Consider the following 19,122-nt stretch of genomic DNA (forward strand, 5'->3'; position numbering starts at 1 on the left):
CTTCTGGTGTGAGAAAATCACTTTTCTTTACTTCTCTTTGTAGCATTTAACACATTTGAAATAATATAAATATTAGTCCTGTTTTTATGCCTCTTTCCCTCTTAGACTGAGAGAAACTGTGTTTGCCTTATTCACCTGTATTTCTTTAAGGAAATGTCACAGTTTGCCATTTATTCAGTTCACACATATAATAGGAATGGAATGAATGAGTTGATACATTTTTTCGTATTTTCTTCAATTTGGTTTACAAAAATAGAATGTAGATTTTATTTTTAGAATAGAAACATTTACAGAGTTTTCTTTGATAATAATTTAATAAAACAAAATACAAAGTTAATGACACGAAAAAGTGAATGTTTGTAAATTTTAATACAATGTAAAGATGAACATGTAAATTTTATAAATATCATAAAAATAAGGCATGTAAAACAGAAGGAAGATATGTAAATAGCATCAGGGTAGTCATCTCTGAGGTACGGATGCTCCAGGAGCTGAATATTTTTTACATACACTTGCTTTATGCTATTACTAAAGTATTCGCTAAAACTAATTCAGTTAATTCTGACTAAAGCAGAAATGAGCTGTTTTAATATCCAAAGTCACACGTACAAGTGTGATATGGCAGATCAGTCAATGAGAATCATTTCAAGATGAGCCCAGGTCTTTAATCTTACTTCTCTATTTTTCTAGCAAATTTGTTGAGGTGGAGAAGGATCTCATGATTTCCACTTTGGCAACTTCCTAGGCACAGTTACCATATTTCTTCTATTTCAGGTAGACACAGATTCCCTGGAAGTACCTTCCTCAAGCCCAGTGTAGGGCTCCCAAACACCCCAGCAAATTCTTCCTCTACCATCACCTTCACCAAGCAGGTCTCCAGGTATTCCAGCTGCTGATGAAGTCCAGTGTGGAGCTGGTCCAGGAGGGTCATGTTCCAGGCAGCAGAGGAGTGCTCTGTGGGGAAGAAGTTGAAGATCTGCTGCAGCATCTCATGGAGGACAGACACGGTATGGACCTTCTGCAACTGGCTGCCATCCACCATCTCCTGGGGGAATCTCAAGACTCTTCTGTCCTTGAGACATAAGAAAGGGGAGATTCTCCTCATTTGGCCCAGAATCTCTAAGGTCTTCCTGAGTAACAGGCCATGGTTTGGAGGCAGGTCACAGCCCGGGGATCCAACAGGGCCACAGCTGCACACCACCAGGGCCACCAGTAAAGGGAGGAGGAGGACGATTGGGAAATGAGAGTGCTGCTGACTTGGCTGAGCTGGGGTCTGAGTGAACCTTGGACCATAGGTTCTCTGAAGATCATCTTTCTATGCATGGCTTTCACGGGGCATAAATAGTTTTCATTTTTCTGAGCATTTCTCTAAATTTTTACTTCCACTTATGTTTTCATTTATGTATTTTCCATATAACCTAAAATGATATCACTCTACGCTCTTGATTTTTGCATTAGAAGTTTAATATTCCCAGTAAACTTTAGAAATATCAATCCAAATGGCTATTTATTAATCAGATGAGAAACATCTTTATGCTAAAGTTAGCAGATATATTTTTAGCCCTGATCCTAGCCTCCAGTTTTACTCTCCATACTTTGCATAGGAAGTCAGGATACCTAGGTCCTATGGGTTTCTGTATTCAGTTAGAGATTTACCTATCCTTGGTTAGTTTAGCAAATATTAATGCACCAATTTTAATTTCTTAGTTTTGATCGTTGTTTCATGGCTAGGTAAGTTGTTAACATTAGGAGAAGCTGAGTGAAGGGAAGAGAACTCACTGTACTATCTTTGCACCTCTCTATAGGTCAAGAATTATTTTGAAATACAAGTTAAAAATGAATAGGCTTCCAAAATTCTTAACATTACTGATTAAAATTTTAAAAATATATGTTTCATTGATTAAAATCTTTCATTAAATGGTATTGTTTTAAAAAGACATAAAATTTAATCTCCTTTGTAACTGTTTAGCAGATAGTTCTGTCTCTTACCCCTTAAGGTTCTGACAAAGACTCTGTCCTTCACCAAACTTTAGTCAGTCTCCTACAAACTCTCTTGCTGACTAGGTCGTGCCTTTGGGTCCATTCTTAGGTTTGCCAAGTCCAGTTGTAGCAAGAATCTTACTAAGTCAGTTTTATGAGAATCCTTCCACGCTTGATAGCTGATTTACCGTTGATATCTGATCAAATTCCTCATCCCACACACTCAATATATAATTACCCTGGCTTGCCTTTAGAAAGAATTATGTTCAGTTTAGCAATGATCCCCCTGCCTTTGATGTCTCCTTTTAGTGACTTTCTATCTGACCCCCTCATTCTGCTTGTTGGGTATAAACCCCAGGTTGTCTTTGCTGATTTTTGAGCTGAGCACCAGTTGGTTTCTCTCCCCTCTTGATATGGTTTGGGTCAGCATCCCCATCCAAATCTCACATGGAATTGTAATCCCCACTGTTGGAGGCAGGGCCTGGTGGGAGGTGATTGGATCATGGGGTGGTTTCTCATAGTTTAACACCACCCCCTGGTAGTGTCATGGTAAGAGTGAGTTATTGCAAGATCTGGTTGTTTAAAATTATGCAGCACCTCCCCTGCTTCTCTCCTCCTGCTCCGGTCATGCAGGACATGCCTGCTTCCCCTTAGCCTTCTGCCATGTTTATTAGTGTCCTGAGGCCTCCCCAGCCATGCTCCCTATATTGTCTGCAGAATCATGAGCCAATTAAACCTCTTTTCTTTCTAAATTACCCAGTCTCAGGTTTTTCTGTATAGTAATGCAAGAACTAATACACCTATCGTGATAGTCTCAACACCTGTTGCAATACTTCTAAATAAAGCCTTCCTTACTGTTATACCAAGTGTCAGCATAAATTTTTCTTCACCAGATCCTTAAATTAAGGCAGTACAATCAACACTGCAGCACACTCTGGTGGCCTACAACATAAAAGGCATCAACCAGTTGGCAAGTCAGGTGACTCAGGGTCTTTTGTCATCTCAGTCCTCATCCTCTAATGCCATGGACTCTCCTCATTTCTCCAGAAGTGTTTCCATTTCCACACCTTTAATAACCCCTTTAGTTAATCTGTCCAGGTGTGCTCTCCCTGAGCTCTGAGCCTTAGTTCATTGGTTTAGTTCTGATTTAGTTCATGTCTCTAGCCTGACAATGACTTATTCTTTCTTAAATTTCTGCTATACAGGTGGAAATCTAAAGTATTGTGGATATTTGATTAGAAGAATAGTACTATGTAGAATTTTAAATTGACAGAAATATACAGGGTTGATGAATATATTCACCGGGTGAACAATGTGTTTTACAAATATGTTCGTGCTTATGATGGCGTATCCTCAAGAAGACAAAACTAGAATATAATGTGTAAGTAAAGTGGGGCCCAATTTAATTGTAATGTAACATGTTGGCATGGACAAATGGGGCATTTCAGTGAAGAAGACAAATGGAAACTGAAGAGAAAGACCCTGCCGTTAGGTACGCAGGACTCTACTAGGAAAACATTGATTGGTCTAGAAATCAGCTCTGGTTCTTATGTCCAGACATATTCCCAGAGAGCATGTAAGAGGTAAGAAGTAAGACTTCAGAGCTGAATTTTCTCCATCCAAAATGTAGCTGCACAACTTAATAGCTTAGCTTCACAACTTAATAGCTCTCTGGTATTTCTTTTTTTTTTTTTTGTCTTTTGTAAATGGGGACAATAGTAAAATCTATCACTGTGTGCTTTGGTCAGTGATATCTCCAGTGAATAAATGGGACTAGGTACGTGGTAGGCATTCAGTAAATGTGAAAAACGAGGGTATTCTTTTTTTTGTTAAGTGAGCATTCATTATGCAAGTTCTAAAAACAGTGTCTGACTGAAAATAAATAAAGACTTTCCACAATTTAGATATTTCATTCCTTTTTTATCTTTTTTTTTGAGACAGAGTTTCACTCTTGTTGCCTGGACTGGGGTGCAAGTGGAGTGTAATGGCACGGCTGACTGCAACCCCCCCCTCCCTAGTTTAAGCATTTCTCCTGCTTCAGCTGGGATTACAGGCATGCGCCACCACACCAGGCTAATTTTGTATTTTTAGTAGAGATGGTGTTTCAAAATGTTGGTCAGGCTAGTCTCGAACTCCTGACCTCAGGGGATCTGCCCATCTCGGCCTCACAAAGTGCTGGGATTACAGGCGTAAACCACTGCACCCAGCCTGATATTTCATTTCTCTTATTAACATTATCTTTATTATATAACTCTATTAAGTTAGGGAAGTGTCCTTTGAAAGTATCAATTCTCTTGTTTCTTACTAGAAATATAAGAAGAAAACAAACAGGCCTTCTAAGTTTACTTATCTAATAGTGGAGAGTTTGGTGCAGTAAACACTGACCCGTTTTCCAGAAAGAATATTGTACTCTCAACAATGTGTCTTTCTTGTGTATAAACTCTTGCTGTTGGTATATTTGCAAGACAGGGTTCAGTAAATCTGAAAACAACTTGTGGACCAAGAGAAATTACTTTTCTTCCAGCCCATACTTATTTGCTACCTTTAACTTACATCCCCTCTACCATGTTGCTTCTGCTCTTTCCCACCCCTTAACCTGCACCATGTTGGTCAGGCTGGTCTCAAACTCTGGACCTCAGGTGATCCGTCCGCTTTGGCCTGTCAAAGTGCTGGGATTACAGGTGTGACCTACCGTGCCCGGCCACTTGCGTTGTCTTTTTGTCCCCATTCGTTAGGATGCAAAAAGTGACAACTTTTGCTTTCTATGGAAATGAAATGAGAAAGAAAGGTATCTGGTGTCTGCCATGCTATGGAACACAATTGTCAACTTATTTATGTTACTACATTTGCATCCTATTATGTGCATTTAGGACAAAGATGGTTTCCTTTGGTTTACTAGGAATCAACAAAGAACCTCTGAATGTACTTTGGAAATTTGAACTTTCATGCCAAAAAATTTTTTTAATCAAATTGGGAATGTTTTTTAAATTGTGTATTCTCATTGCGTATGATACAACTCTCAAGGGTGTAGAAGTTAGTTCTTGGGAATGGGAACAAATCTTACATAATTAAATGGTTTGTGGGTCTTCAAAGCTCAACCCTATTTAACAAAATCTTATTCCTTAGTTTTTTTTTTCTTTCTCCATTGGGTTTACTGACCTTGAGTTCATGGACGATACATAAAAGGTATAAAAGTTCAGCATTACAAACCTATGGCAAATGGGTAGCTGTGATTGGAGTACTTCCCAAGATTTATTAGAAATAAAAGTCATATCATGACAGGTGTTCTCAGCATACATATGGTTTGTCACTGGCCATCATATAGATATTGCTTATGTTTGATCCTTAGTGTTTCTGTCTGTGTTGTGGGCTTTGAAATGAAATATAAATAATTTATATTTTAAAAATTCTACTGAAGTTGTTCAACCCATCAATATTTAGGTCAAGCATTGAAGAAAAAACTCTTGACAATATCTAGGTAAGTATCTAGCAGTTAGTGAAGTTAAAAATTTTCTCACATGCAACAAAATTAGAAGTACAATAAAATAAATGATAAAAATATTAAAAATTTTTAAGGCCTTATCAGTTTCAAATAATTTGTAAGCATTCACTACTTAGATGTATAATGTCTATCTATAAATATTAGATAATGTTTATAATTTGTTAATTTGCTTATGTAATTTAATATATTACAATTTATATCAGTAAATAAATTACATTGAAGCCCATAAGCAAATTTAGTTATAAAGTTCAGTTAAATTTGAATAGAATTTAAAGCTAATTTTTAGCTTAAAATTTTCATTTGGTTATTTTTAAACCTGCATTGAATTAAAAGATTAAACTTTGTGCTTTTTGAGTATAGAGATATACACATAGTACACAAATAGATACATACTATATCTGTGTTATTAAATTTTCACAGTGGGTTCAATTAGGAAAAAAATATTTTAAAAGTCTCTGGGAACAAGATGGGGGAGGCAATAATGAAAAACCAAATGGTTGAGAAACACTGCTCTCAACTCATGTAAAGAGTGCATGAAGGAAAGCAAAAACAGAAATGGAAAGTGGCCCAGGAGCATTGAGAAAGTGGAAATCAGTATGTTCCCTATTTAAGTCATCGGCTCGAAGCAAAGCCTTCAGAGAACCTAGAGCCCAAGGTTCAGAGTCACCCATCTCAGCAAGCCCAGAAGCATCTGCAATATCTACGATGGCCTTGCCCTTTGCTTTACTGATGGCCCTGGTGGTGCTCAGCTGCAAGTCAGGCTGCTCTCTGGGCTGTGATCTGCCTGAGACCCACAGCCTGGATAACAGAAGGACCATGATGCTCCTGAAACAAATGAGCAGAATCTCTCCTTCCTCCTGTCTGATGGACAGACATGACTTTGGATTTCCCCAGCAGGAGTTTGATGGCAACCAGTTCCAGAAGGCTCCAGCCATCTCTGTCCTCCATGAGCTGATCCAGCAGACCTTCAACCTCTTTACCACAAAAGACTCATCTGCTGCTTGGGATGAGGACCTCCTAGACAAATTCTGCACTGAACTCTACCAGCAGCTGAATGACTTGGAAGCCTGTGTGATGCAGCAGGAGAGGGTGGGAGAAACTCCCCTGATGAATGCGGACTCCACCTTGGCTGTGAAGAAATACTTCCGAAGAATCACTCTCTATCTGACAGAGAAGAAATACAGCCCTTGTGCCTGGGAGGTTGTCAGAGCAGAAATCATGAGATCCTTCTCTTTATCAACAAACTTGCAAGAAAGATTAAGGAGGAAGGAATAACACCTGGTCCAACATGAAAACAATTCTTATTGACTCATACACCAGCTCACGCTTTCATGAATTCTGCCATTTCAAAGACTCTCACTCCTGCTATAACTATGACCATGCTGATAAATTGATTTATCTATTTAAATATTTATGTAACTATTTATAAGATTTAAATTATTTTTGTTCATATAACGTCAGGTGCACGTTTACACTGTGGCTAGTGTAATAAAACATTTTCCTTGTATCTACTCAATTCATAATTTTATGTTGTTCATTAAACTTTTACTATAAGAACTTCTTGTATGTTTGTTCTTTAACATGAAATTCCTATCCTGACTGTGCAACCTGATTAGAGAATAAAGGGTATAATTTATTTACTCATCATTATTATATGAGAAATGTAAGTAAAAATGACCTTTCTCTAAACCAGGTTGCATGTTGTACTCAATATGTAAAGGTGAATACAATAAATCTATTTTCTACTCTCTTGCATATTGGATTTTTGTAGGGAATCAAACTAAAAATAGTAATAATATTTAATATCAGTTATGCTAAGTACTCTAAGGAGAAAAAAGAACAAACGACGATTTCTTTTGGCAGCACGTAAACTGAAACATGTCAGGAAATAAAAATAGAGATATCCTCTGTAAGTTGACTGGTATAACATGTGGTAGAAACCATCTGTTGCCAGTTGGATACATGAGTTTTCAAATTATAAGGAACGCAATTGCTGTGGTTTCATATGTGGCAAGCAAAATCCCAGAAATGGAAGTGCTCATGTGTGGAGAGAGTGTAGAGGGAGAAAAAGACTTAAGCATGATTCTCAGGACCTTCTACCTTTAAAGGGAGGGAAGAGAAAAGCCACAGAGGAAGCAGAGGGATTGACAAAAAGAGAGAATGGTGATTAATATGGTCTGGATCTGTGTCCCTGCCCAAATCTCAGGCAGACCAGCCTCTAGAATACACACACACACACACACACACACACACACACACACACACACACACTATATAAAACATATATGTATACATGTGCTTTTCTTATTTTATAAATATATGGTTATTATTTTCTTAATTACTACATATATATCAGAAAAGGGACTGGGTGCAGTGGCTCACGTTTGTAATCTCAGCACTTTGGGAGCCGAGGGGTGTGGATCACTTGAGTTCAGGAGTTCAAGACCGGCCTGGACAATATGGTGAAACTCTGTCTCTACTAAAAATACAAAATTTGGCCAGGCATGGTGTTGGGTGCCTGTAATCCCATCTATTCGGGAGGCTGAGGTGGAGAATCACTTGAACCCTGGAGATAGAGATGGCGCCTCTGCACTACAGCCCCTGGGTGACAGACCAAGACTCTGTCTCAAAAAGAAAAATAAGAAATAGAAAAAGAAAAAGAGAAAATGGAAAAGGGAATGCTCTCTCCTTAATCCCCATAACACATAATAATCTAAAGAGCAGAATTCTTGGAGTATTCAGGAGAAAACTGGAGAATAGTCACCCTTCATACTGAAGATAAGTCTGATTTGTATATTCAGTCAGGATACAGTATCTTACAGGAAAATTTGGAAGAGTTTATTTTCTTAAACCTAAGTGAAATATACATATCATTCACTTGCTGATTCCGATACCCAGCACAGTTCCTTACTTCTTCTCTAGCTTTTCTGGATCTCATTTTCACTCCTACTGAGGCTCAGAAATAATACCCCAAAGTGAAGGTCTCAGAAGCAGCCTCAGAAGCAAAGTTTCTCTCTGGCCTTCTCCTGCCCTGCTGTTTGTCACCCCTCATCTCCTGACGGAGCCCCTTTTCCCCAAAGCCAGCCATAAAATTTGAAAATATGACTCTAACTTTCCCTCACCTTTGTGTGTAAGAACTGAACAGGCCATAAAGAAATTCTCTAACCTACCTTGTTTGATTGTAGATACTAAGACCCCCCTTCCAAAAAGAGCTCGGCCACATACCCAAGAGGAAAGAATGGTGCATGGAGAGACCAAGAAGTATCTGACCAGAAGGGCCTTGCTGGGTTCCCCTACTCCGAATATTAGCATTAGATGATGCCCTTTTTATCTAATCACATTTCTACTCGGCTGTCCATTCTTCATGGAACATAAGCACAAAAAGGGATAGTTTTTTCTTGTACTTTGGGTCTTCATTTTGAAGGCTTCCATAGTTATACAAATCTATGATTCAATACATGTGTTATGCTTCTCTCTTGTTAACCTGTCTTTTGTTATAGGCATGTCAGCTGTGACCCTTTTGATAGGAAGGAAAGAGATCACACTATTTCTGCCCCTATAGTTTTGGTGATGAAGATGGGATGCCTGAAGCACCTGACTCACGTACTGATGAGGTCCTGGTAAAAGACTGATAAAGAACTTGCTAATAAAGGTAAGAATTTTTACCAAGGTCAGTTCTGAATTTCTGCTTGTAGTGTCTGGTTAAGAACTAAAGGTCAAAATTTCTCTTTATTTCTTCCTTTCCAAATGCAGGTCATCAGGAGATCATTTGTTGGAATTGTTCTCTTGTGTAAATTTGGACTTATGGGACCCATTTGTTATTGATCCTATCCCTTCAAAAGACAGCTGTCGTTTTGTTGTTTTGTGTCCTGAGAACCTGACTTGGCTTGCTGCCTGTCAGGACACTCTTCAGTCTGTGCAGGGGGCCAATCCAAAAGTTGGAGGTTCTCATTGGAAGCTTACATATTGACTATTGCTACCTCTCAAGACGTCTAAATTTTTCTTTCTTGTGGCTATCTTTAGAGGTGGCTCTGAATTTTGAGAGGACTGCATCTTGGCATTTCTTTGAAGATGTCTCATGCATCCTTGGTGAAGTCATAAAAGGCTTGGTTTTTGTTCTGAGGCACTTCTTAGGTGCCTTTGTTTTAAAAGAAAAGAGAAAAAAAGAAAGTTTCAAACATTAGACATATTGATTGTTGGTTCTTGCTGAAATCCGATCAGTGAGTTTAAAGTAATTTTAAGACCTCTGTATTCAATTATTAGCTTAATTTAAAGCTGATATCAAGGCTACCATTTTTTAAAGGTCTTTCTGATTTTCTCCTTGTGATCGTGTATATCCCATGTAAACTTTTTTTCTGTAAACTCAAGCCTTTTTAAATTATATATTTGAATCCTCTGTTTGCTTCCTTTCTTGTAGGCAGGATTTTTGCTGGAAAAAAAATGTATAACTTCATGGGCCTTTTGTAGAAGCTTAAGACCTCCCCAGTCTGGCCCCTCTAAGACTTGTTCTTCCATTTACTTCTGCCCCTCCTTCCTTCTGCCACTTTCAATCTTCCATCTAGGTCTCTCTTATCATCGACAAGCCCCTGCCTCTGCATTTGGTGGTCAGTGGGTGGAAAACTACTAAGCAAAAATGTCAGAGTTCTGTCAACCACATATAGGGATGTAGAGAAGACTTCTAGAAAGCCCGCTATTCCTCGAAGAATGAAAAAACAAAAATGTTGCCACAGACGCCCCATTACATAGAGTCTCCTGTCTTTCTCATGAAGCCCCAAGAGTCATGGGTAGGTTCTTCTCATGTCTGGAGCTCTGCTCTCCCTTGCCTTGAGTTCCCTGATCTCTTTGGCTTTTGTGGGTATCAAGGGTAACTTCACACTGTGAGAGAGCCACCTACCTGCCAAGACCAGAGACAGTGGCCAAGTTTGTTCTCTGTATAAGTCTGTCTCCTTCCAGCACCTTTTTCTTCAGAGCTAAAAAGAGGCACTTTCCTGGAAACAACTGACCCAAATTCTGGAAGGAACCCATTTCTTTAATTTTCATATCTTAGAGAGGGAAAATTCTCCCCACTTCAGGCAGGACATGTCCTCTTTGGACAATGGGCAGTTCTGGGGAGAGAAAAGGTCAGGATGTGTACCCTGCTTCCAGCCTGTGCAGCCTCCCAGGACCTCCTGACTCGTCCCTCCCTCTACTTACTGCAGGTCACATGGAGGTGAGAGCCATCCCATCTGACTGTGGCACTTCAAGGGAAATCCAGAAAACTCTCCTGTTTGAAGGTACATTAACTCTTTAGAGTAAGTTGACAGTTTTACAAATTTATTCCTCCTATCAGATCATTCCTTTCAACTTTATAATTGAGAAAATTTTCACTCTCCCTTTGAATAAGGAATGAGCTTGCATCAATTCCACCTCGATTCAATAGTTAGAGAGAGGACTGATGTAAATTAAGAAACTTCAGAGAATGCAGTGATTGCCACAGGTGTCAACAGGGTAGACTAGAGAGGCATCTTGACAACATCGCAATTAAGGAAGTAATAAGGAAATATGTGTGAATTGTGCACATGTCCATTGCTCAGCTAGCAGGGCAGGGGTTCAGTTTAGCAGGGATCTGTCAGTTGTGTGATTCAGGTTGGAGACCCAACCATTACATTATTTCTCTTCTGTTCCTGAGTTAGAGGGTCCTAATTTACATGTTAAACCATTTTTCCTTTCCTCCTCCACCACTTGTAGCACACGTAATGCACTGGAATAAGCTGGAAGAGCCAGCAGTAGCCTGAGAACTTGGAAGGAGGATGGAGATGTTTAAATCATAGATATCAGTGTCAGGTACTCAGGAGATGGAACAATACCAATGAGCAACATTAAGTCAACTGTTCAGATCATTCCTATCAGAAGGGAAGATTGAAGTGGATGCTGAGAACACAGAGTTCTATTGAGCTGTGGCCAGCATCGTGTCCATGGCATGGGTAACACGGACACCACAGCAGCCTGCAGAGTACAGGGAGAGATGGGGTTTAACCCACTTCCAGATGCAAACTTCTGTTTTCTCCCTAGAGCCTAGCATGTCATCACAGTGCACGGAAAATTATTCATGGAACCAATGCAGTCCAAGGGATCTCTTAAGTTCTGCTCACGATGCAGCTTCCTTTAAAGACCAACAATACGAAGACAGTTCTTGAATAGAAGGGTCACAGGAAGACCCTCCAATAACGTCATTTCATTCGATGTCATATCCTTGTAACATTGATCAGAGAAGAAACTGACTCCCCACCAGGGCCTTTTCTGTGTGGAGTTTGCATGTTCTTCCCATGCCTGCATGAGTTTTCTCCAGGTACTTCAGTTTCCTCCTGTATCCCAAATATGTGCATGTTAAGTTAATTGGTTTGTCTAAATTTCTCCAGTCTCAGTGAGTGCGTGTGCGTGTGTGTGTGTGTGTGTGTGTGTGTGTGTGTGTGTGTTTGAATGTGCCCTGTGATTAAATAGCTTCCTGTCCAGTGGGGGTTTCCACCTTACACCTGATCTGTGAGGAGAGGTTCCTGTCCCCCTTGACCCTGAAACGGAGAAGTGGATTTGAAAATGAATGAATGAATGAGTACAAATGATTGCAAAACAAAAATTCACAAAGCATATGACACTTATACAGATGCACAACGATGTATGAAAGTGCTCAACAAGCCCACCATATTTGTTCCTGTTTGTTTTGGAACTGCTTCATTGTAAGAGGTGTTCCTTACAATTTTCACTTTGTAAACATTTTTTTGGATATATCTTCCTATTACTATGACGGGAAAATATCATTTATTGTAATGCCAACCGTAGACAACAATACACAGCCAAAGACAACCATACTCAGCAATGTGACCAGTCTGTAGTTAAAGCCAGACTTTCATTGGCAAGCAGCCCTTTAAAAGCATTCATTGTGTGTTGCAGTTGTAGCAGTGAGACAGCAAAATACGTAACATAACGAACTCCATTTTGTTTATGGGGCCTACACCCATTCCTGCACGTAGGTTGGGATTATTTTAGAGCACCGAGATAATGTGCAAAAACAACAGTCACGTAGTTTTAAAAACTAACTCTGGTATTCAAGAAGAAGGATGTAAACAACTAACTATGTTTCATTAAAGACTGTAGGAGCATTGTGACCTGACCAAGAACAAAGAATTTTCCAACCTCCTTGGACCCTCGCTGATGCCCAGATGTCTGCTGTTGAAGGTCTCCTTTAAATCCTGACACCTTCCTCTTCTGCCTGCCCTTAACATAAAAAGAGCCTGAAATTTGTACTGTCTTAAGATGGTATTTTAAGATGCTAGTCCACCATCTTCTCAGTTTGCTGGCTTTCCTAATGAACCTGCTTCCCTGATCCCAGCAACTATCATCTCTTGAGTTTGGTTTTCAAAGGGTGAGCAGCTGCACCTGGGTTCAGTTACACTGTCCAGGAATACCTGAAGCTGCGTAATTTATAAAGAAAAAAAATGTTTATTTGACTCACAATTCTTCTACCTGGAAGACTGGGCAACTGGTGAAAGCCTCAGGCTGCTTAGATGCTATATAGTTTAGATGTTTGTTGGGGACAACTTAGATCTCTATCATTTACATATTAAGCAAAAGTTGATAGTTATTAGTGAATGAGCTTCTCTAGTGCTTTTCTTCTTCTAGGATATATTTGTTCAGGTTCATGTGGTTATGCTTCCCTGGGGACTCAAGATTCAATTGATATGGACAAGGCCCTTTCTTTCATTAATTTATTTTATTTTTGGAGACAGAGTCTTGCTCTGTCAGCCTGCCTGGAGTGCAGTGGCACAAGCTCGGCTAACTGTAACCTCTGCCTCTTGCGTTCAAGCGATTCTCATGCCTCAGCCTTCCAAGTCCTGGGATTACAGACATGCCCCACCACACCTGGCTAATCTTTTTTTTTTTTTTTTGTATTTTAATAGAGATGGGGTTTCACTGGGTTGGCCAGGCTGGTCTGGAACTCCTGAGCTCAAGTGGTCCACCTGCCTCTGCCTCCCAAAGTGCTGGGCCACTGGTGAAAGCCTCAGGCTGCTTAGATGCTATACAGTTTAGATTTTTGGTGGGGACATCTTACATCTTATAGTTCACATGTTTAATGGGGAGGCTGACCTGTTGAGTCCTGAAGGAGGAAAAACTCAGAGCCTGTATCATTGGGTTGTCCTGGAAATTGTTCATTGCTTTTTCTTTATTCTTAAATACATAAGAAAACTCAAGAGTAAAAAATAAATTGGCTTCCAGGAGTTTGTAGTTGATGGGTTAACAGAGTTGTTTTAGTATATTTTTGAAGAAATTAGTAATTAAATTTTATGATTTATTTTTTTCAATAGATGATGGCTTATGCCTGTAATCCCAGCATTTTGGGAGGCTGAGGTGGATCACTAGAGGCCAGAAGACAAGACCAGCCTGGCCAACATGGTGAAATCCTGTCTCTACTAAAAATACAAAAATTAGCTGGGCATGGTGGCAGGTGCCTGTGATCCCAGCTACTTAGGAGGCTGAGGCATGAGAGTCGCTTGAACCCAGGGTGCGGAGGTTGCAGTGAGCCAAGATGTTGCCATTGCCTGGGTGACAGAGTGAGACTCCATCTCAAGAAAGAAAAAAAAAAAGGAATATATTTAGGAATATATTTAGTCTACTTTTCCTTAGAACTTAAATGTAGTTAGTTCAGTTCACTTACACCACACCCCTTGTTGCTCTATGAAGCAAGAGCAAATGTTTGACATTCAAAATGGATCTCAGAATCTTTTGTCATCTCACCCTCTCTGCTCTATTGATTTTATGCTCTTGTCTCTCCTTGGTTGATAAATTCACATCTACCCCCCGCTTCCTTTAATGGGTCCTTCCAGTCAAGCCATTATAATGATTCTCCCTAAGGTTTTGACCTTGCATGATTGGTGTGGTCAGAATAGTTCATCCTGCAGATTTATATTTCTCTCTCAATAGTTTTATAAAAAGGTGTAATCCAAATAGTATTATTGAGAGGACAGAGATAGTATTTTCAAAACATCATAAAATGACCTGGCACAGTGGCTGACACCTGTAATCCCAGCATATTTGGAGGCTAAGGCAGGAGGATTGCTTGAGCCCAGGAGCTCAAGACCAATCTAGACAACATGGTGAAACCTGGTCTCTACAAAAAAATTAGCCATGTGTGGTCATGCCTGCTTGTGGTCCCAGTTACTCAGGAGGCTAGGGTAGAAGTATTGCTTGAGCCCAGGAGGTCAGGCTGCAGTGAGCAGGGATCACACCACTGCACTCCAGCCTGGGTGACAGAGTGAGACCCTGTCTCAAAAAAGAAAATCGCAAAACAGTGGATAGTCCATATTCCGCCTGCAATAAATGTTCGTGTTATCATTTTTGATATTATCATCCAGATTAAAGTAGAATCTTTTGGGATTATCCAATTATCTTCTATTAATTCCTGGTTTCTCAAGGCTATTTTTTCATTGCCTAAGTAAATTTATTAACTAGGTGGAGTCTTTAGGCAAGGCTAATATGCATTATCCTGCCAGAGAGCTTTGTTGGTTGTCTAGCGACTGCAGCCTGGTTACCAGTCTTTTGGGAATTGATTGGTGTGACTTCTCCCTTCTCTACAGTGCTGATCACATGTGAATTATACGAAAGAAAGGCAGGTAATTTGTCTTCGAAAGCTGAATTCAGTCCATTGACCCAGGAATTGCTTTTCTTAGAACCTCTGGCAGATGCAGCCATTTTTCTGTCTTTGTGCACCTCAACACTGGCATCATGATTTCACTCTGCCAGAGGCTCTCGTCCCCAATTTTTGCTGCATTGAATTTTGCTAACTTACACTTTGTAGTTAGTAAGGAAAAAGTCACTTCCCTTCTTTCACTGTCATGACAATCAGAATGGCTTCTGTTTTTATGCTGCCTACAAACAACTGTCAAGTATTACTTTCTAGAAAAGTTGAAGTCAGAGACAAGAAAACCACAAAATTTGGAAATTATAAAGAAAACCACTGCAGCTCTTTTGCCTTTCTTTTACTTTCCTTTTTTTGTGTTACTTCATCATGAATTAGAATGTAATGTGGTAGCAGCAAGACAAACTTTGCCCAGTAAACCACTACGTCAAAAAGGCGTTCTAAAAATTCATTTGTTTTTATGCTTTAAATTTAAAATGAAGAATCACAAATCAGTAAAGGAAAGACGGCTATGACTGTTTAACATGATAGCATGGGGCTCACTGCCCTGCACCATCAAAGTTTCACGTTGACAGAGGATCAAGGAACTTTAACAGATCACACCGAACTGGTGAACAACTGAGGGTCACCAGTTTCTGTAATATGAGCCTCTAAAGAGAAACATTACCTTTGAGTCTTCTGTGCCTAGCTCAGAAATTTCAAGCATAAAACTGTTCCATAGTTTAAAAGAGTTGAAGATAGCAAAAGAGTTGAAGAATAAAAGCTGTACTTGGCAAAGTTAAAATTATTTAACTACAAAAGATAAAATAATCACAATAGGATAATTCCCTTATCTGCTTAAACAAAACAAACCTTTGCAGTCAGCCTTCTAGGGCTGTTGAGACTTTTGGTATCTAGGATCTGGGTCAGGAGATGAGGGGGTCACCACTGGGAGCAAATACTTCTTCACACAAAACTCTAGGGGCAAGAGCAAGAGTCACGGGGATTTATTATTTTGGCAACAAAGAAGCAAGGTCCTCCTTGGGAAGGAGTTCTAAAATCATCAGGATATGCTGAGCCTACACTTACGGAATGACTTGATGCAATAAATACCTTGCGAGTGAGGTGATACTGAGGAAATAACATTATTTTGATATTAAAATTTCCACATGCACCTGAAAAAAAAAATAATGGAATTCCTCTTAGAGGTATTAGCACAACCCGTATTTCTCTAGTAACAAACTAATAGACTGGGTGGGGTGGCTCACACCTGTAATTCCAGCACTTTGGGAGGCAGAGGCAGGTGGACCACTTGAGCTCAGGAGTTCCAGACCAGCCTGGCCAACCCAGTGAAACCCCATCTCTATTAAAATACAAAAAAAAAAAAAAAAAGATTAGCCAGGTGTGGTGGGGCATGTCTGTAATCCCAGGACTTGGAAGGCTGAGGCATGAGAATCGCTTGAACGCAAGAGGCAGAGGTTACAGTTAGCCGAGCTTGTGCCACTGCACTCCAGGCAGGCTGACAGAGCAAGACTCTGTCTCCAAAAATAAAATAAATTAATGAAAGAAAGGGCCTTGTCCATATCAATTGAATCTTGAGTCCCCAGGGAAGCATAACCACATGAACCTGAACAAATATATCCTAGAAGAAGAAAAGCACTAGAGAAGCTCATTCACTAATAACTATCAACTTTTGCTTAATATGTAAATGATAGAGATCTAAGTTGTCCCCAACAAACATCTAAACTATATAGCATCTAAGCAGCCTGAGGCTTTCACCAGTTGCCCAGTCTTCCAGGTAGAAGAATTGTGAGTCAAATAAACATTTTTTTTCTTTATAAATTACGCAGCTTCAGGTATTCCTGGACAGTGTAACTGAACCCAGGTGCAGCTGCTCACCCTTTGAAAACCAAACTCAAGAGATGATAGTTGCTGGGATCAGGGAAGCAGGTTCATTAGGAAAGCCAGCAAACTGAGAAGATGGTGGACTAGCATCTTAAAATACCATCTTAAGACAGTACAAATTTCAGGCTCTTTTTATGTTAAGGGCAGGCAGAAGAGGAAGGTGTCAGGATTTAAAGGAGACCTTCAACAGCAGACATCTGGGCATCAGCGAGGGTCCAAGGAGGTTGGAAAATTCTTTGTTCTTGGTCAGGTCACAATGCTCCTACAGTCTTTAATGAAACATAGTTAGTTGTTTACATCCTTCTTCTTGAATACCAGAGTTAGTTTTTAAAACTACGTGACTGTTGTTTTTGCACATTATCTCGGTGCTCTAAAATAATCCCAACCTACGTGCAGGAATGGGTGTAGGCCCCATAAACAAAATGGAGTTCGTTATGTTACGTATTTTGCTGTCTCACTGCTACAACTGCAACACACAATGAATGCTTTTAAAGGGCTGCTTGCCAATGAAAGTCTGGCTTTAACTACAGACTGGTCACATTGCTGAGTATGGTTGTCTTTGGCTGTGTATTGTTGTCTACGGTTGGCATTACAATAAATGATATTTTCCCGTCATAGTAATAGGAAGATATATCCAAAAAAATGTTTACAAAGTGAAAATTGTAAGGAACACCTCTTACAATGAAGCAGTTCCAAAACAAACAGGAACAAATATGGTGGGCTTGTTGAGCACTTTCATACATCGTTGTGCATCTGTATAAGTGTCATATGCTTTGTGAATTTTTGTTTTGCAATCATTTGTACTCATTCATTCATTCATTTTCAAATCCACTTCTCCGTTTCAGGGTCAAGGGGGACAGGAACCTCTCCTCACAGATCAGGTGTAAGGTGGAAACCCCCACTGGACAGGAAGCTATTTAATCACAGGGCACATTCAAACACACACACACACACACACACACACACACACACACGCACACGCACTCACTGAGACTGGAGAAATTTAGACAAACCAATTAACTTAACATGCACATATTTGGGATACAGGAGGAAACTGAAGTACCTGGAGAAAACTCATGCAGGCATGGGAAGAACATGCAAACTCCACACAGAAAAGGCCCTGGTGGGGAGTCAGTTTCTTCTCTGATCAATGTTACAAGGATATGACATCGAATGAAATGACGTTATTGGAGGGTCTTCCTGTGACCCTTCTATTCAAGAACTGTCTTCGTATTGTTGGTCTTTAAAGGAAGCTGCATCGTGAGCAGAACTTAAGAGATCCCTTGGACTGCATTGGTTCCATGAATAATTTTCCGTGCACTGTGATGACATGCTAGGCTCTAGGGAGAAAACAGAAGTTTGCATCTGGAAGTGGGTTAAACCCCATCTCTCCCTGTACTCTGCAGGCTGCTGTGGTGTCCGTGTTACCCATGCCATGGACACGATGCTGGCCACAGCTCAATAGAACTCTGTGTTCTCAGCATCCACTTCAATCTTCCCTTCTGATAGGAATGATCTGAACAGTTGACTTAATGTTGCTCATTGGTATTGTTCCATCTCCTGAGTACCTGACACTGATATCTATGATTTAAACATCTCCATCCTCCTTCCAAGTTCTCAGGCTACTGCTGGCTCTTCCAGCTTATTCCAGTGCATTACGTGTGCTACAAGTGGTGGAGGAGGAAAGGAAAAATGGTTTAACATGTAAATTAGGACCCTCTAACTCAGGAACAGAAGAGAAATAATGTAATGGTTGGGTCTCCAACCTGAATCACACAACTGACAGATCCCTGCTAAACTGAACCCCTGCCCTGCTAGCTGAGCAATGGACATGTGCACAATTCACACATATTTCCTTATTACTTCCTTAATTGCGATGTTGTCAAGATGCCTCTCTAGTCTACCCTGTTGACACCTGTGGCAATCACTGCATTCTCTGAAGTTTCTTAATTTACATCAGTCCTCTCTCTAACTATTGAATCGAGGTGGAATTGATGCAAGCTCATTCCTTATTCAAAGGGAGAGTGAAAATTTTCTCAATTATAAAGTTGAAAGGAATGATCTGATAGGAGGAATAAATTTGTAA

At 39.9% G+C, this 19,122-nt stretch overlaps 1 protein-coding gene and 1 pseudogene across 1 annotated transcript; one reads left to right on the plus strand and one right to left on the minus strand.

Annotated features, from left to right (window-relative positions):
- Positions 1-645: 645 nt before the first annotated feature.
- Positions 646-4,708, minus strand: LOC140713106 (interferon omega-1-like; annotated as a pseudogene).
- Positions 4,709-6,118: 1,410 nt separating this feature from the next.
- Positions 6,119-6,996, plus strand: LOC140713063 (interferon alpha-1/13). Its single transcript, XM_073022182.1, has one exon. The coding sequence runs from the start codon at positions 6,188-6,190 to the stop codon at positions 6,755-6,757; it is 570 nt and encodes a 189-aa protein (XP_072878283.1). The 5' UTR covers positions 6,119-6,187; the 3' UTR covers positions 6,758-6,996.
- Positions 6,997-19,122: the final 12,126 nt, after the last annotated feature.

The sequence above is a fragment of the Chlorocebus sabaeus genome, chromosome 12 (genome assembly GCF_047675955.1).
Source record: "Chlorocebus sabaeus isolate Y175 chromosome 12, mChlSab1.0.hap1, whole genome shotgun sequence".
In the NCBI taxonomy this organism is placed as follows: Eukaryota; Metazoa; Chordata; class Mammalia; order Primates; family Cercopithecidae; genus Chlorocebus; species Chlorocebus sabaeus.

Excerpts from the sequence above, each read along its gene's own strand:
- LOC140713063 (XM_073022182.1), top strand. The coding sequence starts at position 6,188 with ATGGCCTTGCCCTTTGCTTTACTGATGGCCCTGGTGGTGCTCAGCTGC.